Source organism: Sphaerodactylus townsendi, linkage group LG12 (genome assembly GCF_021028975.2).
Source record: "Sphaerodactylus townsendi isolate TG3544 linkage group LG12, MPM_Stown_v2.3, whole genome shotgun sequence".
NCBI lineage: Eukaryota > Metazoa > Chordata > Lepidosauria > Squamata > Sphaerodactylidae > Sphaerodactylus > Sphaerodactylus townsendi.
In genome coordinates this window covers 54,236,848-54,261,062 of record NC_059436.1, presented here as the reverse complement: position 1 = coordinate 54,261,062, position 24,215 = coordinate 54,236,848, and the positions used below count along the sequence as shown (strand labels likewise).

The following is a 24,215-nucleotide window of genomic DNA, read 5'->3' as shown; positions in this document are numbered from 1 at the left end:
CTCCACTCTCAGTATTATAAAACTATTCACAGTCATTTTATTTCACCGCTGCTATGTAAATTCCCAGGCTGCACTGAACAATTTTATATTTCCATGCTGCTCACAGATACCAGTCCTGACATAACATACAATGGGGCCAAGTTCTGTGTAGCAGCACTTGAAGCAGAGGTGGGATCCAGCAGGTTCTCACCAGTTCCCGAGAGTGGGTTACTAATTATTTGTGTGTGCCGAGAGGGGGTGACTAATTGGGTCTGTTTTTCCATTAAAAATTCCATTAGGTCCAAAAATCCTAAAGTCCTGTTGCTTCCTATGTGGCTGGTTAGCGAAGGTAGAAAACGGGATAATTCTCCCCGTTGGGCTGTTTTAAAAACATGTTTTAGCAATATGGTAAAGTTCCTTGTTTAAGGAAAGTATCCTTCTTTTGATTTCTAGAAACAAAATTCTTTGGCGCATTTTGAAAGTAATAAGTATCTCGGCTGCGGCAGCCAATTCAGAGGAGAAGTAGGAAGGTTTCTGCTGGCAGTAGAGCTTATAGGACTTTGGCTAAGTAATGAGTTTAAATTATGGACAGAAAGATACCAGCTGGAAATTAGGAACTTTTTTTTAACAGTAAGAGTTTTTTACAGTAACAGAGAAATTATTAATGCCCCGCCCCTGAAATGCCCGGCCACGCCCCTGTCGTGCCCCGCCCAGCCCCATTGGCGCTACGCCACTGTTTGAATCCCACCACCATGGGAACCTGTTACTATAATTTTGGGATCCCACCACTGACTTGAAGCACACCACGGAATAGTATGTGCCATAAAGTAGGCTCACCAATTTGATTTCTTAGCTGTAGCCTTCAAACTTCCATTTTTATTGTTTATTATGTCAATCCCCCTTTTATGGTTTTTAAGTGTTTATTCTGCAGAGCTGAACAGATACACCGAGGCATAGACTCTCCTTGGCCAGGATCAGCTCTGTCCCGTCTGTGTGGTTTTCAGTTTTTTTGTTCTCTTGCAGCAAAGAAGAACTGCCAACATGCTCAGAAAAGAATCTTTTTTTGGTAGCAAATTAGAAAAATGGATAGCCGGCGGAGTGGAAAAATTCCTTTGTGACGCGGGATCTGCTTCTACTGATCTCGATCTTATTAATAATTCCCTAAAGATGCCCCTCCTTAAGAACACTGCGGAGGCAATGAAGTGGTGCGGTGCCTTAAGAGTGACGCTGGTGGCTGCATGGGGCACGTGGCTTGCCTCGCAGGAATGTGCTGGACTTCTTAAAGAAGACAACACAACATTTGAAGAATGTCTGAAGGAATCTGAAGAGAAACATAAGGCTTCACAAGCCGCATCTGATAGTAAAATCAAACCACTTGAAGAAAAATATGATCCACTACAGACCAAATCTAAAACCCAAAGAGAAGCATTCGTTACTGAAAAGACTTCCCTCCATGCAGAAACATTCAATCTCATGCTGGATAAGAGCAATCTTTCATTTACCGTTGCAAGATATTCAGGAAGAAAATGAGACCCTGAAAAGAGAAAACCAAGAGCTCCGTGATCAGCTCTTTAGCACGAAGGAAGCTGTTGGATTTTTAGCTATTAATGCGAAGGAGCAACAGAAAGGAGCAAACATGACTCTTGCTGCAAAGAGATTAATGCCCTTAAGGCAAAACAAGGTATGCAAGATGTAGTCATTTCTTGCCTCCGCCCAGAAGATTTTTCTGAATTCACCAAGCAAGCTTCCAACCAAGCCTTGCCCGAGGATGCAGTTCTGATGTGTCCCTTTAACCCCGCATGGATTGATTCTTCAGTTTCATTGCACCCCCTCAGAACCAAGACCATAGAGCAGGACCTTGCATTGAGTATCGCCTCAAGGGGCTGCCAGATCCGGCCTGCATTGATGATCCTGACTGGCTCCCCCCCACTTTAGTTGGGAGCTGGCGTTCTGAAAGCCCCGCAGAAGCCAGTTGCCTTGGCTGCTGGCTTCCGCGGGGCTTTCAAAAGTGCCTCGCCCCCTTCTTTTGGCCTGGCCCTCCACAATATTTTCTGTTTCTTATGCAGCCCCATGGAAAAAATAATTGCCCACCCCTGCCATAGAGAAACGCACTACCCACAATAACAGGGCAGAGCATCAGAATACCCAAGAGCGAGTCATGTGGACAGCCACAGAGGCTTGGGCCATTGCAGACCATCTTGACCCCCCTGAACAGAACTACCGGAGTTCAATGGCTAACCATTGTCTATCATGCCCATCCCTCCGCTCTAGGAGCGGACCTCACTTCACTGACTCGACTTTGTATTTCCCACTCCAACATGACAGCCCTTGAAACTGCAGGAGCTACTAGTAATCTGGACAACCTTCTTTGAGTGGAATGGATGGAGGCCGTCATTCAGCTTATCTGGCCTGGCCAATCAGCAGATGAACGGTTTATATTGGAACGGCAGGCAATGGGTTAAAGTCCGGATGCATGTGTGGGTTGTACCTATGATTACAACCAAGACGAGTTCAAGCGCATGGCTTATGCTGGCTTGAACTCCCAAACTGAACTTGTCCTGGAAGCTTTGGATGTCCAGACTTTCCTTTGGCACACTTTGGCAGATAAGACCCATTGAATGTCTGCTCTCTTTCAGGAGACAAATAACAGGCTTAAACCCACAGCCAAGCCGCCAAGGAAGGAAGAACACGGAGCTCAGTCCCATGAACCCATTCAAGACATTACCTGCTCTAACAGTGGCCCTCACTCCTCTTACTGGAGCAGGGACAGCCCTAAGCCAATCCAGCCCTGAGGTAACTGGGCTTCTCAACTCAGTCACCAAAATGGTCCAGTTGCTCCTAAACAGGGACAAGAACTTCTTGAGCCACGGAAACCCAAATGGCCCGTGGTTGCCATATAGATGAATATTGAGCCAAGATCTGGTCACAACTTCGTGAGACTGGAGCAGATGTGTACCAATACGATCATCAACCTACACAGGTTCTCTTGGGTGCCTTTCTAAATTCCCGTTCTCTGCAAAGGAAATCCCCTCAGCCTGTTCCAGCAACCGTAGTTATGGAAAGCACTCATTTGTGCTAGGGCTGCCTAGAAGTAATCTCCCTCCCCAAAAGAGTGTCAAGTCCCGGATCTGCAAACCAACATACGACTCTGGATTTTAATCAGAAGCCTTTATGAACAGACATCGGCATGGCTAAAGAAGCCAGTTCTAAAGAACTGTCTTTGGGTACAAGTATTTATCCCCGAGTTTTCCCCCCTCCCAACTTTCACACCCCATATCGAAGGCAGAGTAAGACAAGACAGGAATGTTCTCAAGGGCGGTGTGAAGAGATAGCAGCAGGCGTCGGCATTTGGGTACTCTTAGTTTGTTACATGTTGCTAATCAAGAGAACGTGGGAGACTGAAAGTAGAGTAGAGTGAAGGTCCATTAACATAACAGAGCACACAGCCCCTTTGATGTCCAGAAGGCTCTTCCGGACAAGGAGTTGTGGCATGGCTAGCGCCAGCTGTGAAAGAGCTGTGAGAGACTGACAGTAAAGGCGAAAGTCAGATCTTCCGGGAATCAAATACCTGCTACTCTTCTTGTTGACACTGGAACTTTATTAAATACTAGCGGGGCCCGGCCACGCGTTGCTGTGGCAATTGTCCTTCTCATCGCAGTCTGCAACCCACACAGATGTCCATGCAGGTCCAATGATCCGCAGCATAGCCTTTTGGGGTGGTCAAATGGAATCCCTCTTTCCCTTTTCAATTCACATTGTTATATGGTGCTGTCTTGCTTTTTTAGTATAAGGTAACCCTTTCCATTCCACGTAAACTTAACTACTGTCCAGGAGAGTCGCTAGATCCCGCTGTCCTATGAGGCTGGTTGACACGCCACAGTCCTGGCTTGGGTAAGGCAGAGACGCTGGGGCAAGGAGGCTATCCCAGTCAGGGCAGCAGGAGGTGCAGGAGTTGGAGAGGCGCTCAGATCAGGGGAGGCCAGCTCCCTGGGTTCCCCCTTAGAAGGGCCATGTGCAAAAGAAGCAGAGCCGGTAGTGTTGGTTCGCCCCCACACCGCGGATTTTCTTAGAAGAAAAAGGCAAACTCCAGCTCGCTTTTAGTAAAAGAGAGCTGTGGCAAATATGGGTGAGGGAAGTGGGTAAGTGGTGGTTGGATGTGAGGGAGGGCAGAGTGAGGTGTGTGAGGATGAGCTGGATGTGTATTGTGTGGTAGCAGTGGGTGAGGCACAGAAAGTGAAAGTTACCTGCATGTGGGGGGGGGGACCCCACCTGACGACTCACACGGCAAAGTGTGTATGTGTTTCACTTCCACTCATATTACCTACCAGTATTACCTATTTACTGTTTTCACTGCTCATCTCTCGCCTCCATCTGCTCCATTCTAAGCCCCTCAGGCCACAGAGCCCGTGAGGACAGAGCTGCATGAACATTCTATGGGTGACAGTTAAACACAAACAGCTTCATGGCCTGGTGCGGAAAAAGACGTTTTACCTGGCTCAGGTATGGACTTTTGGTGATTTTAAGGTCCAATTACCTGCCCGCAACAGGGAGGGACGTCATGTGAAAATTTGGGGGTGATCCATCCAGCTGTTTCGGCGTTAGGGAGTGACTAACAAAGTCACTGTTAGCTTTTTATATATATAGATTCTTCACCCTGATCTGGCAGCTTCTGGTGAACCTTCCCAATGGCTTGCTATGGCAAACTGAAGGCGGACCCACTGCCATTTCAGCCATCCGTATGCGCACTGCCCTTAAGGCACCACTACCGCTTGCTTCTCTCACTGATGACCTGTGGGTCCAAGATTTTCCAGAGGTGTGGATCTGGGACAAGGCGGAAAGCGAGACAGTAAAAGATGCCTGTGTCCTTATAGAGGGAAAAGATCCCCCTCCTCAAAAGCAATACTGATACCCCACAGATGCAGAAACAGGAATTGGCAAAACCGCTGAGGGATTACTGGAATGGGACGTGATTACTCCAATGCAATCCATTTGTAATGCACCCTTGTGGTCAGTCCTCAAGGCGGACAGAAAAACATGGAGAATGTCAGTCAATTTCAGATCCCTTAATGCTGTGACTCCTCCTGTAGCCCCAGTAGTGGCCAAATATAATGAAATTCTGGTAGCCGTTGCTGCAGGTTCGAAATATGACAGTGTGATTGATTTGGCTAATGCATTCCATTCCATTGAGCTTCAGGAGTTCTGATGGTATAAATTCGCATTCACTTTTTGTGGCCAGCAACATGTCTTCAAAAGAACTCCACAAGGCTTTCATTCTTCACCAAGCATCTGCCGTGCACACGTGGTCAAGATGTTGGAGAGCCGAAAACCCGATTCCAAAAACCATGTTCTGTCTTACATAGATGATATCCTTGTCCACACTGATTCAGAAGAAAAGACCCATGATGTCCCAAAGGAAGTCCTCAATTTAATCTGGACCGCAAAAGCTCAGTTGGTTCAGACAGGAGTAAAATATCTCGGTCTCTCATTGGGAACTCAAAGAAGGACGCCCGACTCCCAAAGAGTTGAGATCATTGGCAAACTTCCTGCGCCTACCGATGTTCCAACTCTCAGAGCCTTGTTGGGAAATTTCAGTTTCTCTTGGGATTTTATCGAGTCCTGCTGATAAAGCCTGTCCTCTCTATGCTTGTCTAAAAAAAAAGCCCCTTGGGTCTGCGGACCGGAGCAGCAGAACGCCCTCGCAGAGTTAAAGAGGAGCCTTGCCGGTGCCCTAGCAGGACTCCGTTGGTGCTAGAACCCAGGTGGAGCATTCTATAACAAAGAAGGTCCAGCATGTTGAATTCTGTGGTGGAGGAATATACAACCCTACTAACATCTTTTTCTGAGACAGACTATAATTCAGAATTCTGAGTGGCTTTCCAGGATGGTGGGCAGAGACTCTGCTAGCATTGATGCTAGCAGAGAATTGGGGACTTTCTGCATGCCAAGCCAATGTTTTACAGTCCCTCCCCTGAAGATCTTTGCCTGCATTGTTTGCATGTGGGGTGGGAAAGGAGAACAGCCAGATTTTGAGAGATTCCTTGTCTGCAATTTACTGCAAGTTAAAATAAAAGCCCCGAAACAAACCCCAAAACGGAGTGAGCTGAAGGGTGGAGTAAAATTGTCCTTGGTGGGAAACTTGTGATTTTTGCTTCACTGACGGAACGGCTATTGCAAAAGAGGAAATGGGGGACTCTTGATACCAGTCACCAGAGAAGTAAACCCCAACTAGCTAGACGCTTGTGCAAAGAGAGAAAACGGTGCTTTAAGTCAGGGAGGAACCTACCCCCTTTGCTTCAGGAAAAGGGAGCGTAACAAGGGAACACTGTGTGCTTCCTCCACAATAAATTGTTCTGTCTTGTCTTTTTCATTGCTGTTCAAGTTCTGTCCTTTAGAGTCTTGTAAAAAAGAGAGAGAGTGATTTACTAGCTATCCAGTCTGCATATTTAGAAGTTTTGCCAGACTCTGTGAAGAACAGGGGGAAACGGTCCTCTTAGAAAGCGTAGACTTTTTGAATGTGGGCTTTTGAAAAAATCTGAGTTCGGCACCTGAATTCCAGTTGACAAAATCAGGCAACTGAAGCTCATTCAGCATCTGCTTGCATTTTTGCTGTTTTGCATAACTAATTCTGAGGGGTAAGAAAGCCCCCTCCCGCCACGGGAAATAAGGTTGTCAGCGTCCAGGCAGTGGCTGGAGACAGTGGTGGGATCCAAAGATTTTAGTAACAGGAGCAGCAGTGGCATAGGAGGTTAAGGGCTCGTGTATCTAACCTGGAGGAACCGGGTTTGATTCCCAGCTCTGCCGCCTGAGCTGTGGAGGCTTATCTGGGGAATTCAGATTAACCTGTGCACTCCCATACACGCCAGCTAGGTGACCTTGGGCTAGTCACAGCTTCTCGGAGCTCTCTCAGCCCCACCCACCTCACAGGGTGTTTGTTGTGAGCGGGGAAGGGCAAGGAGATTGTAAGCCCCTTTGAGTCTCCTGCAGGAGAGAAAGGGGGGATATAAATCCAAACTCTTCTTCTTCTTCTTCTTCTTCCCATGGTGATGGGATTCAAACATATGCATGAGCACCAATGGGGCTTCGGGCAGGGCACGACGGGCATGGCCGGCATTCCGGGGCGGGCATTACCAATTTCCTCTGTTACTGTAAAAAACTCTTACTGTAAAAAAAAGTTCCTACCCCCCAGCTGGTGACCTTTCTGTCCATAATTTAAACTCCATTATAGCAAGTCCTGTCGCCTACTGCCAAACAGAAACAAACAACTTCCTCCTCTAATTGGATCAGTTCCGTCAGTCACTTCCTCTAATAATTTCAAATAACTTAATTTTGTTTCTAGGAAATCAAAAGAAGGAGACTCTTCCTTTTTTTACACAAGGAACTTTTACCATATTTCTAAACCTGTTTTTAAAACAGCCCAACAGTGAGAATGATCCCGTTTTCTACCTTCGCTAAGCAGCCACATAGGAAACAACAGGACTGTATGATTTTTGGACCTAATGGAATTTCTAACGGAAAAGCAGACCCAATTAGTAACCCCCTCTCGGCACACACAAATAATTAGTAACCCACTCTCGGGAACTGGTGAGAACCTGCTGGATCCCACCTCTGGCTGGAGATCTCCTGGGATTATTCCAGGCAATAGGAATCAGTCCTCCTGAAGAAAATGGTCACTTTGGAAGGTGGACTCTGTGGCTGTGGTGGTCGACCTTTGGCACTCCAGATGTTATGGACTACAATTCCCATCATCCCCTGCCAACACGATGCTGGCAGGGGCTGATGGGAATTGTAGTCCATAACATCTGGAGTGCCAAAGATTCGCCACCACTGCTCTATGGCATCACGCCCCATTCATGTGCCTCCCCTCCCCAAAGCCCGCCCTCCTCAGGTCCTGCACCCCAAATGTCCAGATATTTCCCAACTCAGAGCTGGCAACCCAACATCTGGAAATCTGATTTAGAGACCAGAGTGACTTTCAAGCATATCTCCCTGACCAGAAAGGCAGGCATCTTTTAATGTGGGAGGGAGAAGAGATTTGGGGTTTGCTATTCTGTTTTCATTTTAATTGAAAATGTTTTTTATACTTTTATTGTAAGCAGCCTTGAAGCATGAGGAAAGACCAAATATAAACATATTGATAAAACAAAGAAACTTGGGAGACAGAGAAAGCTGAGATTCTCAGTCTCAATTGGCAGTGGACCCTTCAATTGATCTTGTCTGTGGTTTTGTGTGGATTAACAGCCTATGCATAGCTCTGAGCTTCGGTTTCTGTCATCAGGCTACAGCTAGACTGAATTGCTCCCACCCTTCCTTTTACCTCCTGGGGAGTCTCTTTATGGTGTGTTTAATTTCCCTTTGGATGATTCTGAAAGTAATTCCCATATCAGAACCTGTCTGAACGTGATGGACTTCCGGTCAAGCGTGGCGACTGGTGGACGTCTCCTGAGACAGCTCTGGAGAATCGGACCCAATCCTGATAATCCCCAAAGAGGGGGATTAGTAAACTTGCTCCCTTCGGTGGAGAAGTTCTTTTAGAAACGGAGAGAGTGGAAACGGGTGAAGAAACCCTGACTCCCCACCCTCCAAACACACCAAGAAAGGGTCCGCCGAAAAGGGACTAGCCGGCGCCATTTTGACCGTCCAAATAATGTGAAAGAAAAGAAAGAAAATTCAAACTGAAAAAGGAACCTTCAGTCAACAACAAGAAGCCTAACCGAGACACAGAGACACTGATCTAAATTCTTCAATTGGACTATATAACGATACTGAGCAGCGTGAGTGAGAGAGGAAACTTTAATACGGCAACCACGAGACTACGCGCAAAAGAACTCCTCTCCAGCCGCTACTACAGTTAACAAGCCGAAAGCCGAAACGGGAAAAGGAAAAAACAATAAGAACAAAAAGACGACGGAACTTGCTGCAACAAACCTGTTAAGGTGAGAGACCGCGGTAATATCGACGGGTCGTTTAAAAGAAGGGAGGGCGAATGGGCACATAGCTGTAATGGCCCTTTAAAAACACCTCTCCCCTAACGAACTGAGCCGGAAGATAAATAAGTCAGCACAGCGCAGCACAGACGGCAGCGCGGAGCGTCCGAGCTGAGCCGGAAGATAAATAAATCTGCGCAGCGCAGTACAGACGGCAGAGCGGAGCGTCTTGCCGGCTGGACCCGGAAGGGAGCCTGGAAGTGAACTAAACATAACCTTCCCCCCCCTCACAACACCAAGCGAATAACAACCCCGGAAGTGAAGAGAAACAAACACTGGAAGGAGGGGAAAAACGGAGGACGGAAAACGGCAAAAGCAAGTTAGAACAGACTGCACCCGTCGCAGAACATAACGAAGGATAATAAACCGTCGGAACTGTCAATAAGCCCACTGAGAAGTAGCGGAAGGCAAGTGGGACGAATAATTAATTAATCTGTCTGGACTAGGAGAAATTGTTGATATTAAAATTTTTTGCTAATTGCAATGACTACAAGGAGAAACACTGCGGAGAGCAAGAGTACCAAAGTACTGGTGAACCTGACGGGCTCAACACCAGAGAAACCTCAGGAAACTGAGGCAAAAATGGACAAACTTGAACAAATGATCAGCTCTGTACTAAATCTACAAACTGAAACAAAAGAACAAATAATAAGGTTTCAGAATGAAACTAATGAACAGTTTGGGAAAATTGAACAAGAATTTGGAAAAATAAAACAAGAAATGACAAACCTAAAAAAAGACCTGAAAGACAATTCTGGCCATATCAAAAAGATGGACGAAACATTGAGCCATATAAAAACAGCTTTGAATGAACATGCTGAACACATTGAAGAAATGGAAGATAAAATGGATACTTACAAAGAACAGCAAGACAAGCATGCAGAACTTATGGCGATTCTGGAATACAAACAGAAGGAAACGTTCCTGAGGATAAGAGGACTGCCAGAAATGGATAACGAAAACCTACTGAAACGGATTTTACCATTACTAAAACAAGTCTGGAGTTTAGAGGAAGATGAAGCTGTCAGAGAGATTGATAGACTATATAGGGTCAACTCTAAGATAGCAAGAGACAAGAAATTGCCCAGGGATATAATCATTAATTGTGTTCGGAAGAGCCTAAGAGACGAAATTTTAAGGTATCACGCAGCAGCCAACATACAACTGGAAGGCACGAACCTAATAATCCTGAAAGAGATACCAACGGCAATAAGGAAAAAAAGGAAAGACTATAATAATTTGGCTGACACTCTAAGAACAAACAATGTAAAATTTAGATGGAATATCCCCGAAGGCCTTTCTTTCTACTTCAACTCCAGATACTACAATGTTAACTCTGTAGCAAAAGCCCAGGACTTCCTGACTAGCAACCAGAAAAACTTGAAACCTATTGAAAACTAGGTGGTAAGAGTAACATAATATGATGAACTGTAAATTTCTAAGTTGGAATGTGAATGGGTTAAATAATCCGGTTAAACGGAAAAATATCTTTAGCCATCTCTATAAAGGTAAATATGATGTAATCTGTCTACAAGAAACGCACATTACTAAAGAAAATGAGAAATACTTACAAAATCCGAAACTGGGGACACTCTTCCATTCATCCCTAGAGAAAAAAAAGAAAAGAGGGATAGCAATATATATTAGAGACATACTAAAACCAAAAAAAATTTATTCAGATCCAAATGCCAGATACATGATTATAGAAATAGAATGGAATAAAGAAAAATTGTTGTTGACTGCAATCTTTTTAAAATAACAATAAAGCCCAATTTTATACACAATTACATGAACAATTAATTCGGCTACACCCCCAAAATTGGATCTTACTAGGGGACATGAATGGAGTAGTGGACCCCATCAAAGATAAAAAAATGACAAGAAATAAGATTAAAAAAAAACAAGAGATGGCTGGAGACTTAAGTTACCTAAAATCCTTCTTTAATATAACCCGATAATTTAAATCTCATTGATGTCACTGGAGGAGAAAAAGCAGAGGGACTTCACTAGAATATACTTATTTCTCGGGTGGGCATGGTACACACACAAAAAGTTGATATGATATAGGCACCCAAAGTCTTTGAGTTCCTTAACTAACAAAATAACAATCCAAAATAGAATACTATCTGATCACAGCCCGATAGAGATTTGGGAAGTTGGACAACACATTAGGAGAACAAATTGGAACATCAAAGATTAGATTGCTCAGAAACAACAGATGTAAAAGAAATGTTAAAAGAAAATTACAACAATTCTGGGAGGATATTAATACAAAATCAATCAATAATAGGATGATTTAGGGGCCAGCACATAAAAGCAGTCAAATTAGGGGGAGCTTGAAGAGTGAGGAAATAAAACTAAGAAAAACAAAAGGACTGGGAAAAGGGAAATGTTAGAAAGAGAACTGAACAAATTAGAGAAAGAATTGGTAAAAAAAAGGGAGACAATAAGAAATTACAAAAGAAAATCAGAATATACAAAGATCAAATAGAAACTTATTAATTGCAACTGACGAAACAACAAAAAGGAATGGAAATATATATGAAACAAAAGCATACCATTTCCAAGGGAATAAAATAGGGGAAATGGCTGGCTGCTAAACTTAAGAAAAGACACAGTATGCTCGTTTCCCAAATTTTGTATCACTCCAAAGGCCACCTCAGAAGCAGAGGAGAATTAAAAAGATAATCAGGCAATACTATGAACTGCTTTGCTATGAGAAAGGAGGCAAGAAATTGAAGAGTATCTAATAGAACAACCCCCCTTTGAAATTTCCCCAGAAGAATTAATAAATTTAAATAAAGGAATAAGCCAAAGGAAGTAAGAGGTGAGGGAAGTAATAAAACAATTAAGAGCTTCGTCATACAATCGAGGGCCGGACGGAATTCTGTATTACAAAATTTATATAGAGGAATTAATAGGAGCCACTCACAGATTTGATGGAGGCAAGAGTTTTTGTAGGAGAGACAATCCCAAATTCATTGGGAAACTTGCTTAACAATTTCACTAATACCAAAACCAACAACAGGTATCCCTGGAACCTAAGGACTTCAAGGCCAATTTCATTATTGAACATAGATTATAAAATTTAGCTGCATCCATCTTATGTAAAATAGATTAAAGCCAGTACTAAAATAAGAAGCATATCATGGAAGACCAGACGGGATTCTTACCGGGCAAGATCAATTTCAAAGAGGAAATGTACGAGTAGTGCTGTAATGTGATAGAAGAGCTCTAAAACTTCTAAAAAACCAAGGACCTACCCTTTGCCATAGTATGCCTGGACGCAGAAAAAAGCCTTTGACAGAGTGGATTGGGGGTTCCTACTATTTGTCTTTAAGATGATATTCCAAGATGTATAACAGGTAATTTCCTCACAGGAATAAAATAATACATTATTTATAATAAACACAAAACAGCTCGATTAAAAAATAAACAATGAGTAGCTAACAGGACAATCCTTCAAAATTGAGAGAGGGACAAGGTGTACAAGGCTACCCTCTTTCACCACTTCTATTTATAACCACGCTGGAACCATTACTTAAGAGAATAATAAAAGATAAGAACATAGAGAGGATTAAACATAAAGATAGACATTATTCAAAGTCATAAAAGAAGCATATGCAAGCAGATGACGTGGTATGCTTCTTTAGAAAACCCAACCCAAAAAATAAAAAAATAATTTATTGAATACTATAACCCAATATGGGAGAGTAGCTGGCTTTTAAAACAAACAACACCAAGACCAAAATGCTGGACAAAAAAAATTTGAAAGAGCAAGATAAGTTTAAATTGGAAAAAATAACAAATTACACTATAGTTGGGGTGTTCAAAATATTTGGGGATACCTGGAAAATAGTAATAAAAATATAATAACGTAATAACTACAAACCCAATCTGCAATGAAATAAAAAAGAAAAAATGAATAAATGGAGGAAATTAGATATTTCTCTAATAGGAAAAAATTTCTGTAGTCAAAATGTCAATCTTTACCAAAGATGATGTATATCTTCCAAAACTTACCAATTTCCATTAATAACGAATATAAAAAATAAAACTAAAATCTGGGAATCAGATATTAGTAAATTCCTTTAAATGGAAACCCAGAGTCAAATATCCATACCCAACCAAGAGTCTCCAATATGGGTAAAGAGCTGGATTACTCTAAAAGATCTTAATTTACTAAACATTGAGAGCCGTGAATAACCGTGGCAGGGTACCAACCATCTCTGGCCACCACAAAAAGGAAAAATGACAGGAGATAAGCATTCAAAGTCCACACAGTGAAAAAATGCATTACTTAAGATTTGGTGCAGAAATACAGGAATACTTTTCTATACAAAAACTCCCCAACTGGCTATCAATGAATGGAAGGTTTGTAGATTAGAGATAGAAATAATAATAAAAAATTGGTTAACGTATTAAAGATATAACTTATAAAAATCAAAATGACCTTTATAATGAAAACCAAGAAACTTAGGTCCAGATAGACGGACAGCCATGCCAATGGTTCACATATTTATTAAACTTCAGAATTACTGGGAACAAGACACTAAAAATTGGGGTATTTCTGCTGCCAAACTTATAGGATTTAGACAGAAGATGCATGGAAGGCAATACTTAAACAGATTAGTAAAATATACCCAATGCCTGCTCCAAATAAAAGACAGAAGAGGAGGTAATTAAGCCAAATATGATTAAATGGGTAGAAAACGCTATTAAACTAATTATAAGTTGCACTAATGGTAGAAATATTTGACTATTATTTGTTTCACTTCAATTCTAATTATAGCTATTAACTTAGCGGATTGAATTAGGGATCTATCTGACAACACCGTCTCAAAATAAACAAAAGCATGTCTCAATGTGCTGGAAATGTGGTCAGGAAGTTGGAACATTTTTCCATGCATGGTGGACCCGTCCCAAAATTCAAAAAAATACTATCAATAATACACAATGAAATAAATGAAATAATAGGAAAACACTAAAAAACTCCTACTAACGTACCTTTTAGGACCCAGTATTAAGGAGAACAGTTTTCAAAATCCCAAATTCTTTTACCTCTACTGTCTTATTTAATTATAAAGCTCGCCTATCCTTGGCCAGACTTTGGAAAACAGATCTAGTGGCCGCCAAATGAAGAAGAATGGAAGAATAAAAGTTCAACAAATGTTTATAATGGATAAAGCTTCCCACCAAGCGAATCTTCTTCCAGTGGAAAGATATACAGAAAACTGGAAACTGATAGACTATCAAAAAAAAGAATTTGATGTGTATTATTTTCCAATTGAATATTAAATTCACTGATTGTATAGTATGTGATTAGAGAATGTTGGACAAATGGTTTTGTTTCTACCCCTTGATTACTGTTATTGTATATATATTAACCCCCCCTTATTTCAATCTGATAAGATGGTACTGAATGCTAGAATAAATGATTTAAAGTAAAAATAATAATAGTAAATAATAAGTAAGTGATATTACAAATGGTTGGGACGTTGAAGCGACAATATTGAAATGGGGATAGTTGGGTTTAAATAAAGAGAGATAACCTGTCCAATCAAGGAAACTCAAGAAATAAGAAACGGTTAGAAACATTGTGGCAGAATAAGTAATAGAGAAACAGTGACTGAAGGAGAAGTCACCCATAAGTTTTATTGTTTTATTGTTATGTAACTGTCTGTCAACCCCTTCTACTTAGATCCACCCGATAAATAAGAAATAATGTTGAGATTTGATTAATGTTAAAGAATAATTACGCCGGGATGTGATCGATAGCTATTGCTCTCCCTCTTTAATATTACCCCTTCCCCCCTCCCCATTCCCTCCCCAATTCTCCCCCCTCCATCTACTTTCCCCTTTTCTCCTTCACTATATAGAATTTTTTCCTTCTTCACTAACTCAAACAATGAAGTTAGTGATTTCTTTTGTCTATGTATAAATTTTCTCTTTTTAACTAATAAAGATATATTAAAAAAAAAAAAAGAACCTGTCTGAACGTTCACTTCCGTCCTTTATGTGCATCTACCTTCTTAGGAGCAGCAATGGCGTAGTGGTTAAGAGCAGGTGTACTCTAATCTGGAGGAACCGGGTTTGATTCCCCGCTCTGCTGCTTGAGCTGTGGAGGCTTATCTGGGGAATTCAGATTAGCCCAACAAACGCCAGCTAGGTGACCTTGGGCTAGTCACAGCTTTTCGGAGCTCTCTCAGACCTACCTACCCCACAGGGTGTTTGTTGTGAGGGGGGAAGGGAAAGGAATTTGTAAGCCCCTTTGAGTCTCCTTACAGAAGAGAAAAGGGGGATACAAATCCAACTCTTCTTCTGCTCTTCTGAATGCTTCTGATACACAGTCCTTCATAGGCTTGTATCAAGATTCTTTCTGTGCGGTGTTGTTGATTCTTGTTGCAGGTTCACATTCAGCAGCATCAAGATTGCTTTGTTGCCGTATTTTATCAATGCATTCAAAAACATCAGTAAAATTGTGTGTGTGTGTGTGTGTGTGTGTGTACACATATGCACTGAGGGAACTGAAAATCGTTGCAAATGTCAAATGCATAATTATTTGTACAAAATATGGAAATGAAAAGCGGAACCGTGGAGGATTCTTAGTGCTTTGCTTCCTGTTTAGTGCGACTCCGTGTGATTTGAAGCCAGAAAATCCCAGGCGAATTTGAAAGGGAAGAATCTACCGTGTTTCCCCGAATATAAGACAGGGTCTTATATTAAATTTTGCTCCCAAAGATGCGCTATGTCTTATTTTCAGGGGATGTCTTATTTTTCTGTGTTCTGTTCGTTGGGCACGCTTCCAAACAAAAACTTTGCTATGTCTTACTTTCGGGGGATGCCTTATATTTCTCACTTCAGCAAAACCTCTACTATGTCTTATTTTGGGGGGATGTCTTATATTCGGGGAAACAGGGTATGCACTTCGTTTTCATTTGGCCTTCCTCCCCAGTGTGGACCCAAAGTGGGTTATGTCACTCTCTCTCCGTATTTCATTCTCACAACAACTGTGTGAGGTAGGCTAGTCTGAGAGTGTGTGATTGGCCCAAGGCCACCCAGCAACTTTCCTTGATGGAGGGATGGTCACTTAGTGGCTCTTTGATGTGTCACCTGTAGCGTGTCTACGCACTGTTCCCCTATTTGGGTCTGTCACATATTTCAGGAGCCCCTCAGGCTTGTGATTGGCGAGGGATTCCTAACCTGAACCAACCATGTCCCTGAGGTGTAGGCCTCATTCCAGGGATGGGCATAAATATGGCTGTTTTGTAGGGTTGCCAACCTCCAGGTGGGATCTGGGGATCTCTTGGAATTACAGCTCCTCCCCAGACTACAGAGATCGATTCCCTTGGAGAAAATGGACTCGTTGGAGGGTGGGCTTTACGGCATTTGACCTCACTGAGGTCCCTGCCCTCCTCAGACTCCACCCTCAAACCCCCAGCAGTTTCCCAACTTGGAACTGGCAACTTGGCTCTTTTAGTTGGTGGTAGTTTTGAATGGTGGGGCACGGAGTGAGTGCCGCTGGCCTAGTCCAACACAGCCCTTTCCCTTCCACCTAGGGTGGGTGGGCCATGACCAGATGCTGGGCCCTCTCCCTCCCCTTCCCCCCCAGAATGGGTGGGCCATGACCAAAGGACCACTCCTGAATTTTGAATGACTGGCTTAGAATATGGCTCATTCCGCACATGCAGAATAATGCCCTTTCAAGCTGCTTTCAATGCTCTTTGAAGCTGTGCGGAATGGTAAAATCCACTTGCAAACGGTTGTGAAAGTGGTTTGAAAACGCATTATTTTGCGTGTGCGGAAGGGGCCAATGTCTACGCAACTTGTTGTTCAGGAAAGTGTGGTTAGCATTTTGGGCTTGCTGTGGTACGGGCCAGTCTGGCTTCAAAGACCCCCCGTTCCATCAGTTCCTTGAACCAGCCTGTCTGTTCCCTCACACCATAGTTGAAAGAATCAATCACTGGGGACGGGGGGAGACCAGGAACAGCACCCTGGATTTCTCAGAGGAAGGGCAGATGTGTTTCTCGCCGTGGCACAAAAACGACCAGACCACAGCCACGCAGCCCAGAAAACCCGCAACAGCCAGTTGATTCTCACTATGGTCGAATCCCCACTACCGTCTTAGCCAGGTTTTAGAACACAAATTAACCAGGTTTGAGGGACGACCTCCCCATTGCTTGCGTGGCAGATTCCGTTTCTGGCGCTCGTTCTCCCCATTAATCCGCGTTCCGGCAGGATCTGGTTGCAAGTGGCACAGACCCCATTAACATGGCTCAGAGCTGATCCAAGGAGAGGGATGAGGGTTGAAACCCCGACTCGTTTCCCACCCTGGAGTGTGACATGGAATTCAAACAACCAATCAGCGCTGCGATGCATGCGCAGCCTTTCCTTGGTTTCATTTCCGCTTTTGCGATCAGCCAGCAGAAGGGAATGCAAACGTTAAACAGTCAAATGTGTAACTTTGAATCGTTAATGGTTTACCCAGATAACGATTAACTGTTTGCACAGTTAAACAGTTAAACGCTAAACTCTTTACATGCTGGTTTTTTTATCATGCCCTCTGCAAATGTAATGCTTCCGCAGTGGGAAAAAAAGGTCCTCACGCCCCATCAAGGCATGCCAGCCAATCAGGGGAGACCAGCGAAGCAAGCTCGCCTGGTAGTGGGGATTGCTAAGAGTTCTGCAACCGGGTGTATCTGCTGTGTGCTCACTGCGGTGGGGAGGGAGAAACTCCAATGAAGAGGACACAGTTTCACAACGAACAGGTTTGGATCTATGTGCAAATTTCAAGTGGGGATTTGACCTATGAAAGCCTTTAACAAGACATAAAACAGCAGTACTTTACAGTGTGAGGTATTTACTGGGCCGTGTTAGAACTCCAGTAAATGCGAACATGATGTAGTGGTCAAGAGCAGGTGGACTCTAATCTGGAGAACCAGGTTTTATTCCCTGCTTCTCCACATGAGTGGCAGACTCATATCTGGTGAACTGGATTTGTTTCCTTTCTCCTAGATATGAAGCCTGCTAGGTGACCTTGGGCTAGTCACAGTTCTTCAGAACTCTCCCAGCCCCACCTACCTCACCAGATGTTTGTTGTGGGGAGAGGAAGGGGAAAGGCGTTTGTAAGCCGCCTTGAGACTCCTTACAGGAGAGCAAGGTGGGGTGTGAATCCAAACTCTTCTTCTTCTGCCTGATCCCGCCACTCGTGGTGGTAGCATGTACAGACTTGTGGGGCTCGTGATCAGCCCCCTACACTGCGGAGATGTACACTGGAGGATGCTGCATTATGAATTCTCCCAGCGATTTTTTTGGTCAAATGTTATAATGAGATTCATTAATTTTTCCTAACCTTCCCCTTTCCTTATTTTTAGGAATCTTTCGAAGAAATATCAGCCCAAAAAGAACTCCAAAGAAGAGGATGAATACAAGTAGGTTTCTCACAAGCCTTTACATGGACCATCCGGGGCTTGGTGGGATATGTAGAATAAATAAATACCATTTTTTAGCGGCCCAGGGTGGGGCAATCACAACTCTCATGGGCAGAAGCACCTCTCCGGAGGAAGGCAGGGTCATCAAACGTTTCTGACTCTCACTGGAAAAGAGTAATGCTAGGAAAAGGTGAAGGCAGCAGGAAAATGGGAAGACCCAACCAGAGGCGTTCCTCCCATTGGGCAAAGTGGGCAGCTGCCCAGGGCGCCACCTTGTGGTGGGCGACAAAATTGCAGGTTCGTTTGTGGGGGATTTTGTATTTTCAGTATTTTTTCTCGTTTTTGGCCTGCAGGGGGCGCACATTTTAGGCTAGCAGTACCAAAATTTTATGGGTTTTTTGGGAGACTCTCCTGATGATATGACCCAGGTTTGGTGAGGTTTGATTTAGGGAGTCCAAAGTTATGGACTCCCAAAGGGAGTGCCCCCATCCCCCATTGTTTCCAATGGGAGCTAATAGGAGATGGGGGCTACACCTTTGAGGGTCCATAACTTTGGATCCCCTGAACCAAACTTCACCAAACCCGGGTCATATCATCAGGAGAGTCTCCCAAAAAACCCATGAAATTTTGGTACTGCTATCTTAATCATTGCACCCGTGACAACAGGCACCCCTAATTTCCCCAGATTCTCTGTTTAAATCCACTCCCTTCCTGCCAATGCTTGTTTTCTTTCTTTCTTTTATTCTCTCAATGCCTAATAAATGTTATTTTTTATTATTATTATTATTATTATTATTATTATTATTATTATTATTATTATTATTATTATTATTATTATTATTATTATTATTATTATTATTATTATTAAATCCGCCCCCTTTGGCATGGATTTAAAGGGAGAATCTGAGGTCCCCAGTTCTTAACATTGAAAGGGGATGCTGTTTCAGGGTGGAGAATCCACTGTAAAGGCTGGGGCATCATCTTTCATCAAAGAGCGAATTCAGGACCCCAGATTCTCCCCTTTAAGGTGGATTTAAAAGGAGCAATCTGGCCCTAGCTTTAAACACTATTGAAAAATGATGCTGTTTGGGGTGGATTCCAGTATCACTTGTTTAAACTAGGGAGTTGAGATTCTCCTTTTAAATCCACCTTAAAGGGAGAATCTGGGGTCCCCAGTTTAAATAACATTGAAAGTGATGCTGTTTCCAATTTGGGGACTGATACAACACCATAAAATGTTTTCATAGCAGTAATAAAATATTTTGAAAGCATTTTGAAAATGTTTTCCAAACATTATTTCTGCTGTGTGGCATGGCCAATTGCTGCTTTCAGATTTGTGAGTTGTGGGATGTTCTATAATGTGATGGTGACTTTGAAACAACCTGGTGGAAAAAATCATTGTTTGGTCACGGTGGGGGAGGGTGGCCGCCCATGGGGGGGGCATCAAACTCAGGTTTTCCCCAGGGCTCCAGTTTTCCTAGGTACGTCTCTGGACCCAACATGAGATGGATGGACTCGGCAAAGGAAGCCCTGGCCCTCAGTTTGCAAGACCTGAGCAAGGGTGGCTTGGAGAACACTGATTCATAGGGTCACCATGAGACTTGATAGCCCTTCACACAGTCCCAGAGAGAGGGGGGAGGGGTTTCTCCCTCAATCTTTTCTCCGACAATTAACCAGTTCCTTTGTGTGTCTTCACCGCTTGCAGGTATTCATCGTGTAAAGCCTTCTTAGCCACTTTGAATGAAATGAACGATTATGCCGGACAGCATGAAGTCGTTTCGGAGAACATGACCTCACAGATCACCACGGAGTTAGCCCGTTACGTGCAAGAACTGAAGCAAGAGAGGAAACTGGTATGCTGTGACGAGTTAGTGTTTTTAGAAGGTTTGCAATTTCTTGATATTGCCCACGCCCCTTGGTCCCGTGTTTTGGGGGACAAGACTGGCATCAGTGCAGTTTGCGCATATGTCTTTCTGTTGAAGTTCAACTCTGTGCCCTTTCTCCTCCCAAAGTATAATCCTGAGGCCTTTGCTGTGATTGTCCTTCCTCCCCCCAACCATTTGCCTGGCATCTACGCTTGGCTCCCACACCTATTTTGAGTGTATGCAGGAATTACTCAGCTTGGGACTCCGACGCGTCTGATTTAAGGACTCGCTAGTTGGTGGATGTTAAAATAAGCTGTTCTGTCTGCTCTGCTAATCCCCTCCCCCAGCAGTCTCACTGTCGTTCCTTTGCTGTAGCTTATAAATAATGTATCTTGGTTCACTCCAGGGCTCGGTGGGAGGGGAAGGTGGTTGCTCTGATCTGCATCAGATCCCCCACCAGTGAACAGTTCCAGGTTCCCAAGGGGGATTCTCCGGCTCCCCTTTTTCATGGAAACCTGCAATTAGCTCATGTTGAGAAAGAGAATGATTAAGGCCTGGCATAACAAGCTGAATTGATGATGTGATATGTGTGTAGACACACACACACACACACACACACACACACACACACACACACACACACACACACACACACACACACACACACACACACACACACACACAGGCACGCGCTCCTGTAAGTCAAGGAAATGGCAGCAGGCAGCTGATAAGTATCCTCGGGTTTGATTCCCTGCAGACTTGGGTTCCAGCTTTTGCCCTTCATGACTTGTCAAAAGTCACCTTTTGTTGCTTAATTTTGTACCAGGCTCTTTGTCCTGGCGCTGAATCCAAGAGAGGGGTGCCAGTTTGTACAGAGATGAGGATCAGATAAGGATCGGAGAATGCACCAGGCATTTCTTCTATTGCTAGAAGGCAGCTGCTGTAGCCCTGAATTCTGATTAAGGGTTGTGTATCCATGTATGAGAGGGAATTATTCTTGCCCCTGTACCCTTTGTTGAACCTAAATTGCCCCACTCTCGGGGGGAAATGTAGAGTTCCTATATGTTGCCCCATGGGATATGCACCAATTAAGCATGGGCGCAGGGAGAGGAAATTTGAAGCAGAAAATCCAGCGTGGCAAGAAATGTGAAGCCCCCCTCCGCTAAACTGTGACTGAATCCAAATCACTCCTTCAATTCCTGTTATCCAGGTTGGAGCTCTGTTGAGAAAGAGTTTCCCCCCCTCAGTGCCTTGTCTAGTTTGACCCAAGCTCTCGAATTCTGAATGGATTCGGGTATTGGGCAGACACCAGATTCGTGCCAAGGATCAGTGCTTGGATATGTTTGTGGAAGGTGTCTGATTCTGCATTACACAGTGAGGCCAGTTGAGGTGAATGACTGATCTGCTTTGTTTGCTTCAGATGAAACTCTAAAATGGATTAGGATTTAGCACACTGACGACAAAACTTTTGGGCTCAGAGAATCAAAAATTCGGAAAAGGCCGAATCGGACTCTTCTGGCATGTCACCCCACCCTCGAACAAAAGAGAAGCGATTCTTTACATATTCATGTATTTTAAAAAAATACAATCCAATTGTGTGGGTGCTAGGTATTACATAAACGTCAAATAATTACAAAAATGACTCAAATTCAGACAGGGAGAATAGCTGTTGTCGGGTGCTGGTGAATTCTGGCGTGTCACCCAAAACGTCATGGCGTGTCACCTTTGACACATGTTCGCCATCACTGATTTATTGAGTAGAGGAAGGAGATAATATGTTACTATTAAATTCGAAGTTGATTTAAATATTATTGCACTGAAGGTGAGTTTAGCTTCACATTGAGAATGTGATAGAAGACATTTTCAGTCCAATCCTATTCGTATTTACTCAGAAGCAGGTAACAGCGCAATCTAGAATGGAAAAATTAGTCCCGTGCTTCAGTCTCCCATCCAAACTGATTGGTAATTGGTTTGAGACAAAGGAAAAGTATTTCTTCTTCAGGTGGCATTTTGTGGAACTCTCTGCCACCAGATGATGAGATTTCCACTGGCTTTTTAACAAGGACAAGTTAAAATCATACAGAGTACTAAGGAACGTTAGAAGTTCCATACCATTCCAGCATCCTGTTTATCAGAGAGGCCAACCAGATGGCTGAAGATGGATCTCAAGCGGGCAGACCTTCTCCTGTTATTGCCTTACCAGCAGTTGCTATTCAGAGTTACCCTGCCTCTGAACATGGAGGTTCCATTGAGCCATCATCACTAACAGCCATTACTGAACCTCTTCTCTTCTATGACTTGGTCTAATAGTGTACTGTAATTCTGTCATTGCTATGGCAGCAGCAGTCTTCTGTTTGTGGGTTGCAGGAGTAACAAAGGGCATTTGTAACCTTTTCCTGCTTTAGAATCCTGCATGATCATCTAACTCTCTAATGCTGCACCTGATGTGAACCTACAGGCCTAACCCATTTAACCCATTGTGGAGTGTCTGTCTTGTTGCTATTGAAAACAGAGAAACACAAGAAAATAAACTAAAAATGAATAATAGCTCCAGGCACTCTAGAAGATTTTTAGAAAGGGAGAAAATAAATCCATGCTCGTTTCTAAGAAAGTGCATCACAAAGCATGTTATTTCTGCTTTTCTTGATACTATCTGATTCTGAGGGTGAGAAATTCTACTATAGCAGCCCTTGGATATGGGAGAGCCAGCGTGGTGTAGTAGTTAAGAGCAGATGCACTCTGATCTGGAGAACTGGGTTTGGTTCCCTGCTCTGCCACTTGAGCTGTGGAAGCTTATCTGATGAACTAGATTAGCTTGTGCACTCCAACACATGCCAGCTGAGAGTCCTTGGACTAGTCACAGTTCTTCAGAGCTCTCTCAGCCCCATCAACCTCACAAGGTGTTTGTTGTGGGGGGTGGGGGTGGAGAGAAAGGAGTTTGTAAGCCCCTTTGAGTCGCCTTACAGGAGAGAAAGGGGGGATATAAATCCAATTCTTCTTCTTCTTCTTCTTGGCATTTATGCAGCATATTTGATGATCCTTATGCACCTCTGCCACAATTCTTACATCACCATAAGGCAGGGTAGGGTTCTTGTCCCCACACTGATATGATGGTGGCCAGAGCTGGCAATGAATGAAGATGAGCTCATCAGGAACTTTTTGGTGTTTTTGGTTTTGTGTGTTGTCAATTTTATCATTTTCAAGGTTGGTTGGTTGGTTGGTTGGTTGGTTGGTTGGTTGGTTGGTTGGTTGGTTGGTTGGTTATTTATTTATTTATTTATTTATTTATTTATTTATTTATTTATTTATTTACTTATTTATTCGATTTGATAAACCACCCTACCCCCAGAGGGCTCAGTGACCTAAATAAGTGACCTAAAAATAACATTGGGGGGGGGGGGGGGGATAAGTTAATTTTAACAAGTTAAATTCAACACAAGGGAAGAACCAGGGCCAAAAAATGGATGGATTTTTTTTTTGAGCCACTAAGATTTGAACCAGGGGGACCCCACACATACGACTTGTGTCATCAGCTATCAGAGAGGGTTGTGAAGAACTGACATGACCTTTCTCTACCTGGTTCTTCCTTAATTATAAAAGTTCCTTTCCCTAGAGAGCATGTCTGTTTTGTTCAAAGCCCAGAGCCTGGAGCTTCTTTTTTGGGGGGGGGGTGTTGGGGGACATAGGAGATTGATGCCAACTGTGGTTAATGACTTGAAAGAGAAATACCTATTTAGACAGGTTGAAGAGTGAAGTTGCTTTCCACATACCTGCTGGCTCTTTCCGCAGGCAAGGAACAACATAACAAAGGTTATTCCTGTTGGCATGATGCCCAGCAATTCCATTTAATGATGACTTTGTTTGAAAATGTTCCCTTTGTGTAGATCGTTAGGAAGACATATATGATTATGTCCTCTGCTTTTATTTTAGCAAGGGCTTTGATCTAAAAATAGAGA

The 24,215-nt window shown here is 43.3% G+C and overlaps 1 protein-coding gene across 1 annotated transcript in view; it reads left to right on the top strand.

Annotated features, from left to right (window-relative positions):
- FNBP1 (formin binding protein 1) overlaps nucleotides 1-24,215 on the top strand; it is a 230,759-nt gene that overhangs the window by 85,087 nt on the left and 121,457 nt on the right. The window contains exons 3-4 of the mRNA XM_048512254.1: nucleotides 18,338-18,394; nucleotides 20,100-20,247. Of these exons, the coding sequence (XP_048368211.1) occupies nucleotides 18,338-18,394; nucleotides 20,100-20,247 (205 nt within the window). The remainder of the gene's footprint in view (nucleotides 1-18,337; nucleotides 18,395-20,099; nucleotides 20,248-24,215) is intronic.